This window comes from Habropoda laboriosa, unplaced genomic scaffold, assembly GCF_001263275.1.
Source record: "Habropoda laboriosa isolate 0110345459 unplaced genomic scaffold, ASM126327v1 scaffold186, whole genome shotgun sequence".
In the NCBI taxonomy this organism is placed as follows: Eukaryota; Metazoa; Arthropoda; class Insecta; order Hymenoptera; family Apidae; genus Habropoda; species Habropoda laboriosa.
In genome coordinates this window covers 1,127,147-1,141,415 of record NW_017100427.1, presented here as the reverse complement: position 1 = coordinate 1,141,415, position 14,269 = coordinate 1,127,147, and the positions used below count along the sequence as shown (strand labels likewise).

Below are 14,269 nucleotides of genomic sequence, written 5' to 3'. Positions count from 1 at the left end.
AATTAAATTCCAAAAAAAAAAAACAAAATAATTCGGTCACAAAAGGGTTAATGAATATTTAATTGTCAGCCAGCAGTATCATATTTACAAAATACCGCGTCTGCCAAAAAATATTGAATTATTTACGATTAATTGGAGTACATATTTCAGATACATGTTGTTTATTGTCTCGTCTTGTTACTTATACTCCTTTCGATAACGCGAAAGTGGGCACGCATTTTGCATGAACTTTCTCAGCTCGAGAGGCGTTCCTTTATCGTCATATGTGTCTGCGATATGCAGACAGATTGATAGTTGTATCCAGTGTAATTACTTCTGTTCAATAGATGTTCCCTTATCAGTGTTTCAGTAAGATCTCTTCTTAACCGATCAAGCGGAAGGATTTCTCGAGTAATTTGTAGGAAATTCGCGTAACATTGCTTTACAATTCAATTTCGTATATTTCGTTGTATCAAATTCATATAAAATTCGTTTTATATTTAATTCGTTGCGAACTAAAATACGAAACGTGTGCAAATAAACGAATAATAAATGTATCTTATTGGCCGCTCAATGACAATCAGATTATCGATGAAAGATATTCAATCAGCAATGAAAAAGTAATAAAAATTACAAAATTGTAGATATTATTTTTTATTGAATCACATTATCATTTTCATGCATTCTTTTTTTTTTTAATACATCATGCATCGCTAATTATCGGAAACCAATTACGAACGCAAGTTTTATTATTTTAGGAGGTGCGTAATAAAAAAATAGCAAAAATTGCAACAATAATACTAAAGCTCTATTTACAGAATTTCTCAAGTTTAATTAAGCTTGTATGCTGAAGTATTTTCGTCGAATGTGGTATCGTCGGGTTTTTGAGGCAGACTGTCGAATAATTGTATCTCGTAGACAGGCTTTCCGTCCTCGCTGATCCAAATACTTCCGTTTTGGGCGCATCTGATCACGTACACTACCCCATGCGCGACACTGTGAAATCTAACGAAATTTAATAGCTTAGTAATAATGACGTACGCTCCCTTTCATAGGTGTGTAAAAGGAATGTTGCATATGTAATCATTTGACACACAAAATTCATTAGAAAATTATTGGGATCCTAAAATAAAAATTACTCATTCTAGAATTAGCTTTTTAAATCATTGCAAAATTATTGAGATCTTAAAAAAATAAACGACTCATTCTAGAATATGCATATTTTTTAAGTCATTGCAAAATTATTGAGATCCTAAAGAAATTACTCATTCTTGAATATGTATGTTCTCTAAGTCATTGCAAAATTATCGAGATCCTCAGAAAAAAAAGAATTATTCATTCTAGAATCTGGAAGTATAACGATCGTTACATTTGTACATTTTGACTAATGTGCGACGCGAATTTTGGCGGGAAAATGTAATTTAAACGATACAATACTTTCTACCCGAGCATAGTACTTACAAACGGCAGAATACAAGTGCAAAAATCGTGAAATAAAGTAGAATACAGACTGGACTCTGAATAAATTCACAGTGAGACACTTTCTGAGTTGAAAAAAAATACCTTTTGAAATATTTCTGTACCAATTCTGGTACAACAACAGCAAATTCTGCATTCAACTGCGTGGCTGTGGTAGGAATGAGCTCAGGACACATTACTATTACCCTTACTCCAGTTCTTTGATAATGATAAGGTTGCTGAAAGAAGCGGAGATTAACGAATAATCGAAATTCATTTAATTTCAGTCGTTCTTTCATCGGTCTTGATTACAAGAAAAATAATTGTGCAGTTCTTTATTCTCACAAAGGCTCTGAAAGTTTAGAATAAGTAAAAGTACTTGTGCCCTTTGTCACAAGGGAAAACTTACCGCGAAGGAACGGCTGAAGCTAACCACAGCATGTTTCGTCGCAGAATATACTGGAAACTCGGATAAGGAGTGCAAACCGGCCATAGACGAAATATTCACGATAACACCCCCTTTCCCTCCGAGGTCCTTTTGCATTTGTTGCAATCCTAGAAGAGTTCCGCGTATCACGGAAGTCTGGGGAAATTGATCTTAGTTAACAGATTGCGGCGATGAGTCGTGGACGTTTAGGAGATATTTCGTTGAGTTTGTGGAACATTTTCCATAAGTTAGGTATAAATATATCTAATTTTAGCAAGCTTAGAATGATGTATATTCGCTCCATTTTGAGGTAAAATGATTTCTTCGCTAAATATAAATTAAAAGAAAAAATGCTAATTATCGGAAACCAATTACGAACGCAAGTTTTATTATTTTAGGAGGTGCGTAATAAAAAAATAGCAAAAATTGCAACAATAATACTAAAGCTCTATTTACAGAATTTCTCAAGTTTAATTAAGCTTGTATGCTGAAGTATTTTCGTCGAATGTGGTATCGTCGGGTTTTTGAGGCAGACTGTCGAATAATTGTATCTCGTAGACAGGCTTTCCGTCCTCGCTGATCCAAATACTTCCGTTTTGGGCGCATCTGATCACGTACACTACCCCATGCGCGACACTGTGAAATCTAACGAAATTTAATAGCTTAGTAATAATGACGTACGCTCCCTTTCATAGGTGTGTAAAAGGAATGTTGCATATGTAATCATTTGACACACAAAATTCATTAGAAAATTATTGGGATCCTAAAATAAAAATTACTCATTCTAGAATTAGCTTTTTAAATCATTGCAAAATTATTGAGATCTTAAAAAAATAAACGACTCATTCTAGAATATGCATATTTTTTAAGTCATTGCAAAATTATTGAGATCCTAAAGAAATTACTCATTCTTGAATATGTATGTTCTCTAAGTCATTGCAAAATTATCGAGATCCTCAGAAAAAAAAGAATTATTCATTCTAGAATCTGGAAGTATAACGATCGTTACATTTGTACATTTTGACTAATGTGCGACGCGAATTTTGGCGGGAAAATGTAATTTAAACGATACAATACTTTCTACCCGAGCATAGTACTTACAAACGGCAGAATACAAGTGCAAAAATCGTGAAATAAAGTAGAATACAGACTGGACTCTGAATAAATTCACAGTGAGACACTTTCTGAGTTGAAAAAAAATACCTTTTGAAATATTTCTGTACCAATTCTGGTACAACAACAGCAAATTCTGCATTCAACTGCGTGGCTGTGGTAGGAATGAGCTCAGGACACATTACTATTACCCTTACTCCAGTTCTTTGATAATGATAAGGTTGCTGAAAGAAGCGGAGATTAACGAATAATCGAAATTCATTTAATTTCAGTCGTTCTTTCATCGGTCTTCATTACAAGAAAAATAATTGTGCAGTTCTTTATTCTCACAAAGGCTCTGAAAGTTTAGAATAAGTAAAAGTACTTGTGCCCTTTGTCACAAGGGAAAACTTACCGCGAAGGAACGGCTGAAGCTAACCACAGCATGTTTCGTCGCAGAATATACTGGAAACTCGGATAAGGAGTGCAAACCGGCCATAGACGAAATATTCACGATAACACCCCCTTTCCCTCCGAGGTCCTTTTGCATTTGTTGCAATCCTAGAAGAGTTCCGCGTATCACGGAAGTCTGGGGAAATTGATCTTAGTTAACAGATTGCGGCGATGAGTCGTGGACGTTTAGGAGATATTTCGTTGAGTTTGTGGAACATTTTCCATAAGTTAGGTATAAATATATCTAATTTTAGCAAGCTTAGAATGATGTATATTCGCTCCATTTTGAGGTAAAATGATTTCTTCGCTAAATATAAATTAAAAGAAAAAATGAAAATAAATTCCTTAATAACTTTCTAAATATTCGATGTAAGAAAATATAATGACTGAATAAAAGTATTGAATATTATGTACAGAGAGTAGATACTTTGTTACCATTTTGGTTTGTAATTTTGGAATAATTACAAAAGAAATAACGAAAGGAATTATATTCTATCGTTCATTGTCGACTTTTGTTTAATAAAAAGCAATTAGATTCGAAATCCACTACCTTAGACCTTTGATCCCTATGCTCACGATAATATTGTAATTATTTTACATTCAGAGGAACGTTTTTGCTTACCACGTTTACGTCAATGGTATTCTTGAAATCATCTTCATTAATCACCCCGACATTGTTTACTAGAATCTCTAGGCCACCGAGTGTATCCACAGCTTTCTTAAAAGTTTCTGTCGAAGAAATCGAGCGTGATTCAGGGTTACCGTTTCCCTTCTTGTAAATGTTTAATGGAAATCGTATTTTGACGTGTTTTTTCAGAGAGAGTGTAGCAGAAATTCAATTATAACGAAAGAACGATAGAAAATCTACAATTAAATATGCTAATTGCAAGAATTGAAGTGTAATACTATATAGTAACATTTCCTTTCGAAAAATAAAAGCAGTTGATTTTTTTACCATTTTGCTTTCTAATTTAGGAATAATTAAAAGAAAATTAATATCTCATTAAACGAGATCGTCCTTTAATAATTGACTGCATATCTTTTCCACAACGTTTGTAAAACTGTTCTACTACCATTTCCATAGTGAACTGCGATAATTACGCGAATTGTCATAATTACCATCGAATTCAGAATTGTTCGCAACGTTACAAGGAAAAAATTCAACACGATTGCGCCCAAACTCCTTGTTCAGTAGTTCCATCGCTTCGTTGCCAGAAGCTCCCCGAAAATCGATTATCGCGATCATCTGAAATCATCTTTCGATCGTGAGCGTGACTTAAGAATTCCCCTAAGCAAAATTAAAAAGTATGTACCTTCACGAATAATAAGTTTCACTATTCCACAAGTACAAATTATATTTTACCATTAATTAAAAATTTTTTTTGTTACAGCAATATCCTTCGTTTCATGAATGACAAAAATGACGTCTACTTACGGAGGCGCCATTCCTCAGCAATTCTCTGCTAATACTCGTGCCCAAATCACTCGCACCTCCTGTCACGATGACTCTTTTATCCTTAATCTGCATATTTCAAACTCTACCAAACTTCTTTCTCTCGAAAACAATAAAAATCGACGAACACTTGATTCTTCCCTATTCTTCCTTCACTTCTAATACCTTCGATACAGTTTCCTTCGCCGAAGAAGACGTACTGGTACAAAATGAATCGTGCACTTCAAGTATTACCAACAATTGTCAACGTAAGAGATAAGAAAGAGGCGATCTCTGATTAGTTCAGCGTGCAATATGCCGAATTTGAAAGGTTTACGAGACAATTTTAGGCGATTTTCACCGAAGAAACGATCTTCATTTTGTGTCTCCTCTTGCGAAGTCGAGGAATTCGGCGAGCAAAGTTTGTAGAAATGTTGACCAGAGGCGAGATAATGGACGTCTTTGTGGTTACTGGTCGCGGTTCTGTTCTGGGAACACTTCTTCGGATTGATACGAAGGAAGCTTCTTGCTCTCTCGTGTCGCGATCTTCGACCTTTCGCGCGCCATTACGCTTTGCAGGGACTCGATCTTATGCTATCTGCATCGATCGTTCGTTGCAACACGATTCGTCCCTTGGTTTGTTCATTGCATAACTGATCTGAGAGAAGATTCGCCGCGTGAGCGATTGTTTCGCTATTTTCTTGGTGATTATGTTTAGAAGAAATTTTGCCTTCTTTTTCATTTTCATGGAGGAAGGTGAAGTTTCTGTAATTTGTGATTTAAGCATCTCAGATCGAAACGAAGGGACTTAGGAATTATGGAGTAAATAAAATTTGTTTAATTAATTTCCAATTATTGGTCTTTCCATATGAAAAATAGAATAGATTTGTAATTCGAGGAATTTTGTTGAGAATTATTTTCTATCGTATAGTCCAACTTTGAGTTCCCTGTAAAGTGAATTCTTCTTCGAGGTAAAGAGTAAAAATTCGATTCATTTCAGTTGATCTCATTTAAGTCGATGAAGTTGTAATTTTGTTTATAAAATTCAAAGTTTTATATGGAACTTAACAAAGTGAAATGTTTCACTCTCGCCTAATTCATTTTTCTTTTATACAGTTGGTTTCAGTTTTACTGTGTTTTTCAGCAGTAGGGTATGTTAAATGAATTTATCAGAATAGTCCAGAGAGCTTGATTGTAATAAAAAACAGTGTACAAAAGAAGAATAAATCTCGTAAATTTTGTCAGGTTTTACAAAAGATTGTTATTTTTTCTGTTCAGGGGAAATTCACAAGTTGAGCTCGACTTTCTTCCACAGAGGGAACTCAACAGCGAATGGTGGTTCGCCGCCCTCGCTGACCCAGACAGATCCGTTCATGCCCTTCTGGATGAGACTCACCATAGCCTGTGCAACGTTGTCCGTTCTGAGGAGGTGAGAAGTGAACGAAGGGTGAGTGATATTGATACATTTTAATTTCATTTATCGTTCGTTAACGTTCAATTTAAAATGTCAAACAAGGAATAAATTTTTTAATTTATGGTTCATTAACTTGAAAATTTCAGGAGAAACTTAATTTTTTTAATCTATGGTTCATTAACGTTAAAATTTCAGGAGAATGTTAAATTTTCTAATTTATCTTTCGTTAACGTTACAATTTGAAGAGAAGGTTCAATTTTTTAATTTTTCGTTCTTTAATGTTAAAATTTCAAGAGAAAGTTGATTTTTTAATTTGTGGTTCGCTAACGTTGAAATTTCCAGAGAAACTTAAATATTTTAATTTATCGTTCATTGATGTTAAAATTTCAAGAGAAAGTTAATTTTTTAATTTGTGGTTCGTTAACGTTAAAATTTCAAGAGGAAGTTAATTTTCCACTTACGATTGCGAAGGCAGTTTGCTCAGCATTGCTACCGTTTCCTCTTTGTCGATGAAATCCAGCACTTTCTCTTGGATGGAGTCAAGCAGACCTGTCGAAGTGACACCAGGGCACATCACAAGAATGCGAACTCCAGTTATGTCGAAGCTCTCCTGAAAAGGTAAGAGTGAACGTGTCAATTTCACTATTACAATAAAGCAACACTTTGTTTTTTTCATAGTACCCGGTAGTCACTATAAAAATAACTAGTCATCTAACGAATATAGTCACTATTACAATTTGAGAAATCCAGAAAATTTTAAAGCATCGTTTAGTCAATTTCAAGAAACCAACATTGAAGAAATAATATTCCAAATGTATGGTTCATTTGGTTTCACTTTTCTGGAAACCAACTTTATAACGAAATTATGGAACACTATGACAACGAATTAATCAATTAACCCTTTGGTGACCAAGTTATTTTTTTCGAGGAATTTGTTATTCTGCAAGCTGGACCAAATTGAGATCCATTTCTTTTTCGAGTGCATTCTGATCACGAAAGGGTTAATTTTCCGCGCGAATTGATAATTTGAAATTTACCTGCAGGCAATGGCTGAATGCCATAACGTTGTGTTTACTGGCACAGTACACCGGGCAACATTTGTAGGGTTGCAGACCAACAATTGACGAGATATTTACTATGGTACCACCTCGGCCACCTTTGTGCTTGCCCATGAGTTCCAGAGCGAGCAACGATCCTTGCACCACTCCGGTCTGAAATTCAATAATTAACGAATTATTATACATCTTAATAAATCGAGTAAATAACGGTTAGTAATTTCATTAGAAATTAACATCCAAGGAATTAACAAAATTATTTTCTATCTTCGGAACATTTGTAACATTTTCTTTTTTCGAATTTCTTTTTATTTTATTTTATTTTATTCTTATTTTTTTTAATACGCTTTTCAGATTTTTGAGATTTCAGAAACGCGCTATTTTGAAATTTTTGCTTTTCAAAGACATTTAGATGTACTTGATACCGAATTTTCGTGTGGGTTTTTCATGCATGTTAACAACAGTGTCAATGACTTCGAACACAGTGATTTGTCGTTCGACTGGTCAGATATGATAGTAATCTGTTTTACATTCGTTTTTTCTGACAAATTACGAAACGAGATATGAAAAATTGTATTGTTGAGCATTGCTGATATCGTCGAGTAGACTGACACGAAATACTGATCTTTATTAAAGGAGAAGTATAGTAAAGTATTATACTTACGACATTTAGGCGGATCGTTTTCTCCCATTGTCTGTCGTCGAACATACCAGCATTGTTGATAACAATGTCCAGACCGTTCAAGGCGTTCCAGACCTTCTTGAACGTCTCTGCAATATCGAGTGAAATTTATAAATTATTCTCTTATTCTTGTATTTTCATAATTCACTTCTAATTTTCTAACATTATTTTTTGTGAATATTTTTGTGCACATTGTTCGTTAGAATTGTCTCAGATTTTCGAGATTTCAACAACGTACGATTTCGAAGTTTTTGCATTTTAATAGTTTTTATTTATAAGCTCTTTCTTTGTATATTCATTTTTATGGGAGTTTAAATATTTTTCCAAATCCTCAGTATTTGATTCCACGAATGAAGGTATTTAAATATGAAAATTGACGAAATACCTGAGAATTCCTTGGTGTTAGTCACGTCGCAAGGGAAGAACACGGCTTTTCCCTTTCCAAACTCCTTTTCCAAATTGGTTGCCGACGTTTGTCCAGGGGAAGTGCTCAGATCGAGGAGAGCGACAGCCTAAGTGTCACATTATTAATTTCAATATTAAATTTTCATATTGACATTAATAGTAAAATTTTTCTTAATTATTTTCTCTCACTTTCCATATTACGGCAAAAGAAGCAAGTCACAGCTTTATAAGCAATGCTAAACTTATTTCTACACGTCTAGGAAATAATTAAAAGAAAGAAATAAAATTGATCTCATTTGACTCATCAAGCTGAGAAAAATGTCAAAGTTAAAGGGTTAAATTAACAAATTGGTGCATCATTGTCATTCACCTTTGCTCCATTTTGCAATAATTTCGTGGCATAATCTAACCCAAGTCCACTGGCTCCACCGGTGACCAAAGCAGTCTTGTTCTTAATGTTGTCCATGGTTTAGAATTCTGTAAATAAATTCGAACAATTATGAAATCAAAATCACGAAGAAAACACCGATACTTTTATACCGCTATTTTTCTCTGTCTCTGTCTCTCCAAATTTCTAAACGAATCATCACCATTTCTCTGGCTAACAAAATTACTTTTCGCTTCACGAGCTGATCGTTAGTTTGGTCTCGTGTCGAATACTCGTCTTTCTTCTTCTATCGCGCTTACAATTAGTTCAGTGTCCGTGCAAAAAGTGACCGGTAATTATCACGGCAGGTTTATATGTCTCTCGAGATAAATAGAACGTTGTGTAAGAATTTACTGTGACACGGAAATAGTATTTCTGTCAATTTGAGAAAGAAAAATAATTTAGGCGAGGGAAATTAAATGAAAATGGAACGATATGAAATTTTCGTTAAAAATGTATCGATGCAGGGATCGTTAGTAGCGAAAATTTTAAACAATCCTTCCGAATTATTTTTGCGGCCGTAACGTGTAAATTTCCTATTGCAAAAATTATTAACGTTCAATTGTGAATATTCAACAATTATTCAAATGAACGTGAAACATATTCAAATAAATATGAAATAAATGTGAAAGATATTCGGATAAACGTGAAATAAATACGAAACAAATTCAGACATTAGGTGATCCCCTAAATTCGCGTCGAAAGCTGAAAATATTTTAATAAAGATCCAATCCACAGTCTCACAAAAAGCAAATTTTGCAATGAAAAATCGCTTACATTTTTCTTCTCAAATTTGAACGTTCGTTGGAAATATCGATCTAAATTATAAAATTCCCGACGACTTAATAAATACGAAAAAGTGAACCGGGTACAGGAGAGAAAAGGTAGCAGAATGTTCTTTCTGTACAAAACTCACGGTGTATCTTGCCAATTGTCTCCAGACGAACGATGCGAATAGTGTCGTTCTTGGCCAAAGAATGAGTTGTTACTTGGTCTGTTGAGAAAATTAAACAGAACCGCGTATCTACTTAAGATTAACGTTCGCTTATGTATCGCGTGTACAGATATACCGTACACCTCTTACACACACGCGCGATAATCTATGTTCATAAAAATAAATACAACAAGAAGCCTTAGAATAAATAAGATATTTTTTTAATCTGCATATATTACATAATATTTTTATTACTCCTCCTCTGTTTCTCACTCTCTCTCTCTCTCTCTCTAGAACAAATTAATAGCTGCCTGTTAATATATTGCACGTTACATTGTTAGCTGTTGATTATAGTAAACGTTAAATCGTTGTTAAATATTGCAATTGTATAAGTCGTATGAATAAATAAGTGTGTTTGAAGTATTTAAAGCTTGTCGTGTGTTAATTATGAGCAACATTATTTTGATTGTAATTTCAAATTGGGGACAAAAATTGTTAGAGATTCGTTAGAACGAATGGGTAATTTTGTTTAAAATTTTTCACGAATATCGACTTTAGTAAGGAATTATCTTATCCGATGTAGAGCCAATTAAATTAGTAGCTAATTGATAAAAAAAAGAATAAATATTGCTATAACCAGTAATCTCTCCTCTTTCTACTGGTAAACCGTGACATTTAGATCGGGATCTTCAGGTTGGTGTAACTAGGAATTTCAACTGCGTACGGGGGTTGATTATTTTCGCTGACGAAAATCGTGCCGTTCTTCCCCTCGTCGATTAATTGGATAATTGCGCTGGCCACGTGTTCCGGTCTGTTAACAAACGTTATTTCAGTTAAAAATAGAAATGTATAGCTAATCAAACGTTTTAAACATTTTAGGAACGTTATAGCTTTTCGCAAAGTACTGGACTTTCAAGTGTATTACTTCAGGTGTGGCTATAGCCACCTTTGGGATATAGCGAGTACCGATGTTGCGTGGCTATAGTCGCCTTTAAGATATAGCCAGTGCCGATGTTGCATAGCTATAGTCACTTTTAAACATTTTCAAGACATTATATTGTTAAGAAAAATACTGAATTTCCAAGTGTATTATTTCACGCGTGGCTATAGTCGCTTTTAAGATATAGCGAGTGCCGATGTTGCGTGGCTATAGTCGCCTTTAAGATATAGCCAGTGTCGATGTTGCAGGGCTATAGTCACTTTTAAACATTTTCAAGACATTATATTGTTAAGAAAAATACTGAATTTCCAAGTGTATTATTTCACGCGTGGCTATAGTCGCTTTTAAGATATAGCGAGTGCCGATGTTGCGTGGCTATAGTCGCCTTTAAGATATAGTCAGTGTCGATGTTGCAGGGCTATAGTCACTTTTAAACATTTTCAAGACATTATATTGTTAAGAAAAATACTGAATTTCCAAGTGTATTATTTCACGCGTGGCTGCAGTCGCTTTCAAGATATAGCGAGTGCCGATGTTGCGTGGCTATAGTCGCCTTTAAGATATAGCCAGTGTCGATGTTGCAGGGCTATAGTCACTTTTAAACATTTTCAAGACATTATATTGTTAAGAAAAATACTGAATTTCCAAGTGTATTATTTCACGCGTGGCTATAGTCGCTTTCAAGATATAGCGAGTGCCGATGTTGCGTGGCTATAGTTGCCTTTAAGATATAGCCAGTGTCGATGTTGCAGGGCTATAGTTACTTTTAAACATTTTCAAGACATTATATTGTTAAGAAAAATACTGAATTTCCAAGTGTATTATTTCACGCGTGGCTATAGTCGCTTTCAAGATATAGCGAGTGTCGATGTTGCGTGGCTACAGTCACTCTTAGCAACGAAAGGTTTAAAGGGATAAACTATTAGTCGACCTTATATTAGTAATCCTAAAATCACGTTTGAAGGGTAACCGTTTAATACATAATTACTATAGGTATTTGTTTTAACAATTCTTTGGTGTAGACACCGTTTGTTTGAAAGGAAATCTGAATCTTTCAGTGGTTCTTACAAAATTGAATATACGATAAAAAGTACAGGAAATTTGACTAAATACTTATTATACTTACGGTTGTTTCTGCATGGTCGTCATCGCCAAGGCTGCAGTTTCTTCATCGAGAAGATCCATGGCGTGCTCTTTGGTGGACATGAATCTGGTAGCCATAGCTGTGGTCGTTAATCCAGGACATATCGTCATCATACGAATCCCAGTTTTCTCAAAATAATGCTGCAATATTTACCAAGCAATCCCTTTTTAATCAAATATAACGTAACATTCGGGAAATTAGTTTGAACGTATCCTACGTTCTAAATTACTTTTTCCTCTCTAATAAAAACAAATATAGAAATTACAGTATCGTAGAAATTTCTGTTTACATACAATTGCTATCTATTTGTATGCAAATTTACATTCAACCAGCATGTATTTGCATGTCAATTTTCAGATTAAGTTATTATCAACTTACAAATGAATAGTTTCATTATTCCTATTTCCTTGACAACTTCGTATACAAATTTTTCTCGAAATTTTTACCTTTAACGATTGAGTAAATCCAACAATGGCGTACTGCGTTCCCCCATAGATAGGTGCTATGGGGATTCCTTCGAGGCCAGCCACCGAAGACATGTTCACTATAACACCGCCGTTGCCACCTTTATACTTTCCCATGGTGTGCAACCCCAAAATGGTACCGTGAACGATACCTTTCTACCAAAAAAAGAACAGGTGATTTTCATATGGAATTTCGGGTTAATCAAGTACAAATTATAACGAAACTTAAAAACAAACTCGTTAAGAAGAAAGATAAGAAAGATGATTTTTTTTAGTTCTGTTTCTTGTTTACATGTAGAAAATATTTGATACAGATAAAGTACATGATATTTTCTGTTTAGGACAGAGAGAGATTCGTTCACTTACGTAATTAACGTCAACCATAATTTCCCAGTCCGCGTCGTCCATAATGCCGGCGATATTTATGACAATATCCAAAGTCTCGTATGTATCGATAACTTTTTTGAACGACTCTGTGCAAAATTTCAGTTCGCTAGTTAGCACTATTTTAGATCGTCTCGTTCGAGTATGATAAAGAAAGGGTAAAAATAGCAGTGATCAATTTTTTTTCAAGTAGCAGATGTTTGTTATTTTCGTGAATAGAAACCAGGGATTATCTCGTTGAAGAGTATATCAGGACGATGACTAAAGAATTTCAACGAGCCGTTGAAATATTTATCAAAACGTTCCAATTTTTTTATTTCATTGAAAATGACTGGTCTGTAATTGTACACTACGGTTCAGTCTTTGAAATCTACTGTAGTCTGTATTATACGAAAATTTCAAAACAGCTAAAATCTATCAAAATTCTAAAATGATCTAATTTTTTTCGAGTGATATTAATAATTAAGGTCTGAAATCTTCATTGGTTAATCAACACCGATCAGCTGTTTAATGACGTGTAATTTTAAATATCCACAAAAACGTACGATTTAATTATAAAGAAGATCTAAAAGACGTAACAGATTTAAAGGATCACTAAAAAGTAATCTTCGTTGCCTCGTAACTGTCAACTTCTACCCAGAATGATATACAGTCATATGTATTAAGATATTTTATCAAAAAAAAAAAAAAAAAAATTACAGAATCACATCAATACACAAATGATCACACATTATGCTGTAAAAATTGCATATATTTAGCAATAGTCATTATTTTCAATTGCTAAATAACAAACAAAGGTTTAGTCATATTTAAATTTAGATTTAATCCTTTATATTTCATAACTTTTTCAATCCACCCTCGTATAACATCACAAATAAACACGCATCAAAGTCCCACAATAAATTCGATCCTCCATAATAAATTCACAATAGAACCTTCGAATCTACCCGTTGAAAAATATTTCAAAATTACCTTTAAGTTCTTCGCTCTTGGACACATCGCAGACAAGAAAAATGGCGCGATCCTTTCCAAACTCGTTATTCAAATCCGCGACCGCACTCTCGCCACCGGAATCAGCTAAGTCCAGCACAGCCACTGCCTGTAACACAGAAATGTTCATACAGTCGCGATAAATAATTCTCCAAGATCTCCGCTTAAATCGCGATAAGTAATTTTTCAAAATTTCCTTCGCTTCGCGTTTCTCAAACAACGTTTCTCTAAAAATTATCTTCGCTTCACGTTGAACAATATTTCTCTAAGAATTTTCTCCGCTTCACCATAAACAATAAATCATTCTCCAAGATCTTAGCTTAAATCGCGATAAATAATCATTTTTTCCACATTTCCTTCGCTTCACGATATTTCTCTAAGAATTACCTCTGCTTCACGCTAAACAATTGATAATTTTTTCTAAAAATTATCTTCCCTTCACGATAAACGTTTACTTCTAAGAATTACCTTCGCTTCATTTTCAAGAAGCTTCTTAGCGGTGCAGAAACCGATTCCATTCGCTCCACCGGTGACAATCGCGATCTTACCCTCGATGCTCATGATCGTTCGCCGGGAAAGAAGCGAACTA

At 34.3% G+C, this 14,269-nt stretch overlaps 3 protein-coding genes across 3 annotated transcripts; all 3 read right to left on the bottom strand.

The window, feature by feature from the left end:
- Positions 1-742: 742 nt before the first annotated feature.
- On the bottom strand, positions 743-2,109 carry LOC108575542 (15-hydroxyprostaglandin dehydrogenase [NAD(+)]-like). Its single transcript, XM_017938363.1, has 4 exons — positions 2,101-2,109; positions 1,847-2,020; positions 1,543-1,676; positions 743-984 (listed from the first exon to the last, which is right to left on the bottom strand). The coding sequence occupies exons 1-4, from the start codon at positions 2,107-2,109 to the stop codon at positions 810-812; spliced, it is 492 nt and encodes a 163-aa protein (XP_017793852.1). The 3' UTR covers positions 743-809.
- A 158-nt stretch (positions 2,110-2,267) lies between these two features.
- On the bottom strand, positions 2,268-5,313 carry LOC108575618 (15-hydroxyprostaglandin dehydrogenase [NAD(+)]-like). Its single transcript, XM_017938455.1, has 6 exons — positions 4,845-5,313; positions 4,529-4,655; positions 4,032-4,138; positions 3,372-3,545; positions 3,068-3,201; positions 2,268-2,509 (listed from the first exon to the last, which is right to left on the bottom strand). The coding sequence occupies exons 1-6, from the start codon at positions 4,935-4,937 to the stop codon at positions 2,335-2,337; spliced, it is 810 nt and encodes a 269-aa protein (XP_017793944.1). The 5' UTR covers positions 4,938-5,313; the 3' UTR covers positions 2,268-2,334.
- Positions 5,314-6,122: 809 nt separating this feature from the next.
- On the bottom strand, positions 6,123-14,263 carry LOC108575541. Its single transcript, XM_017938362.1, has 13 exons — positions 14,149-14,263; positions 13,663-13,789; positions 12,673-12,779; positions 12,289-12,462; positions 11,825-11,982; positions 10,436-10,569; positions 9,741-9,818; positions 8,768-8,868; positions 8,378-8,504; positions 7,975-8,081; positions 7,293-7,466; positions 6,717-6,865; positions 6,123-6,262 (listed from the first exon to the last, which is right to left on the bottom strand). The coding sequence occupies exons 1-13, from the start codon at positions 14,239-14,241 to the stop codon at positions 6,127-6,129; spliced, it is 1,665 nt and encodes a 554-aa protein (XP_017793851.1). The 5' UTR covers positions 14,242-14,263; the 3' UTR covers positions 6,123-6,126.
- Between the last annotated feature and the right edge of the window lie 6 nt (positions 14,264-14,269).

Bases quoted from the DNA above. Each gene is read 5' to 3' on its own strand.
- LOC108575542 (XM_017938363.1), bottom strand. The intron at 1,677-1,846 runs GTAAGTTTTCCC...CGCTTCTTTCAG, and splicing joins GCTTCAGCCGTTCCTTCGCG to CAACCTTATCATTATCAAAG. The intron at 985-1,542 runs GTATTTTTTTTC...AAATTTCGTTAG, and splicing joins GTACAGAAATATTTCAAAAG to ATTTCACAGTGTCGCGCATG.
- LOC108575541 (XM_017938362.1), bottom strand. From the start codon at position 14,241: ATGAGCATCGAGGGTAAGATCGCGATTGTCACCGGTGGAGCGAATGGA. The intron at 12,463-12,672 runs GTAAGTGAACGA...TTTTTTTGGTAG, and splicing joins TTATGGTTGACGTTAATTAC to AAAGGTATCGTTCACGGTAC. The intron at 10,570-11,824 runs GTAAGTATAATA...GTTTGTTAACAG, and splicing joins ACGACCATGCAGAAACAACC to ACCGGAACACGTGGCCAGCG.
- LOC108575618 (XM_017938455.1), bottom strand. From the start codon at position 4,937: ATGCAGATTAAGGATAAAAGAGTCATCGTGACAGGAGGTGCGAGTGAT. The intron at 3,202-3,371 runs GTAAGTTTTCCC...CGCTTCTTTCAG, and splicing joins GCTTCAGCCGTTCCTTCGCG to CAACCTTATCATTATCAAAG. The intron at 2,510-3,067 runs GTATTTTTTTTC...AAATTTCGTTAG, and splicing joins GTACAGAAATATTTCAAAAG to ATTTCACAGTGTCGCGCATG.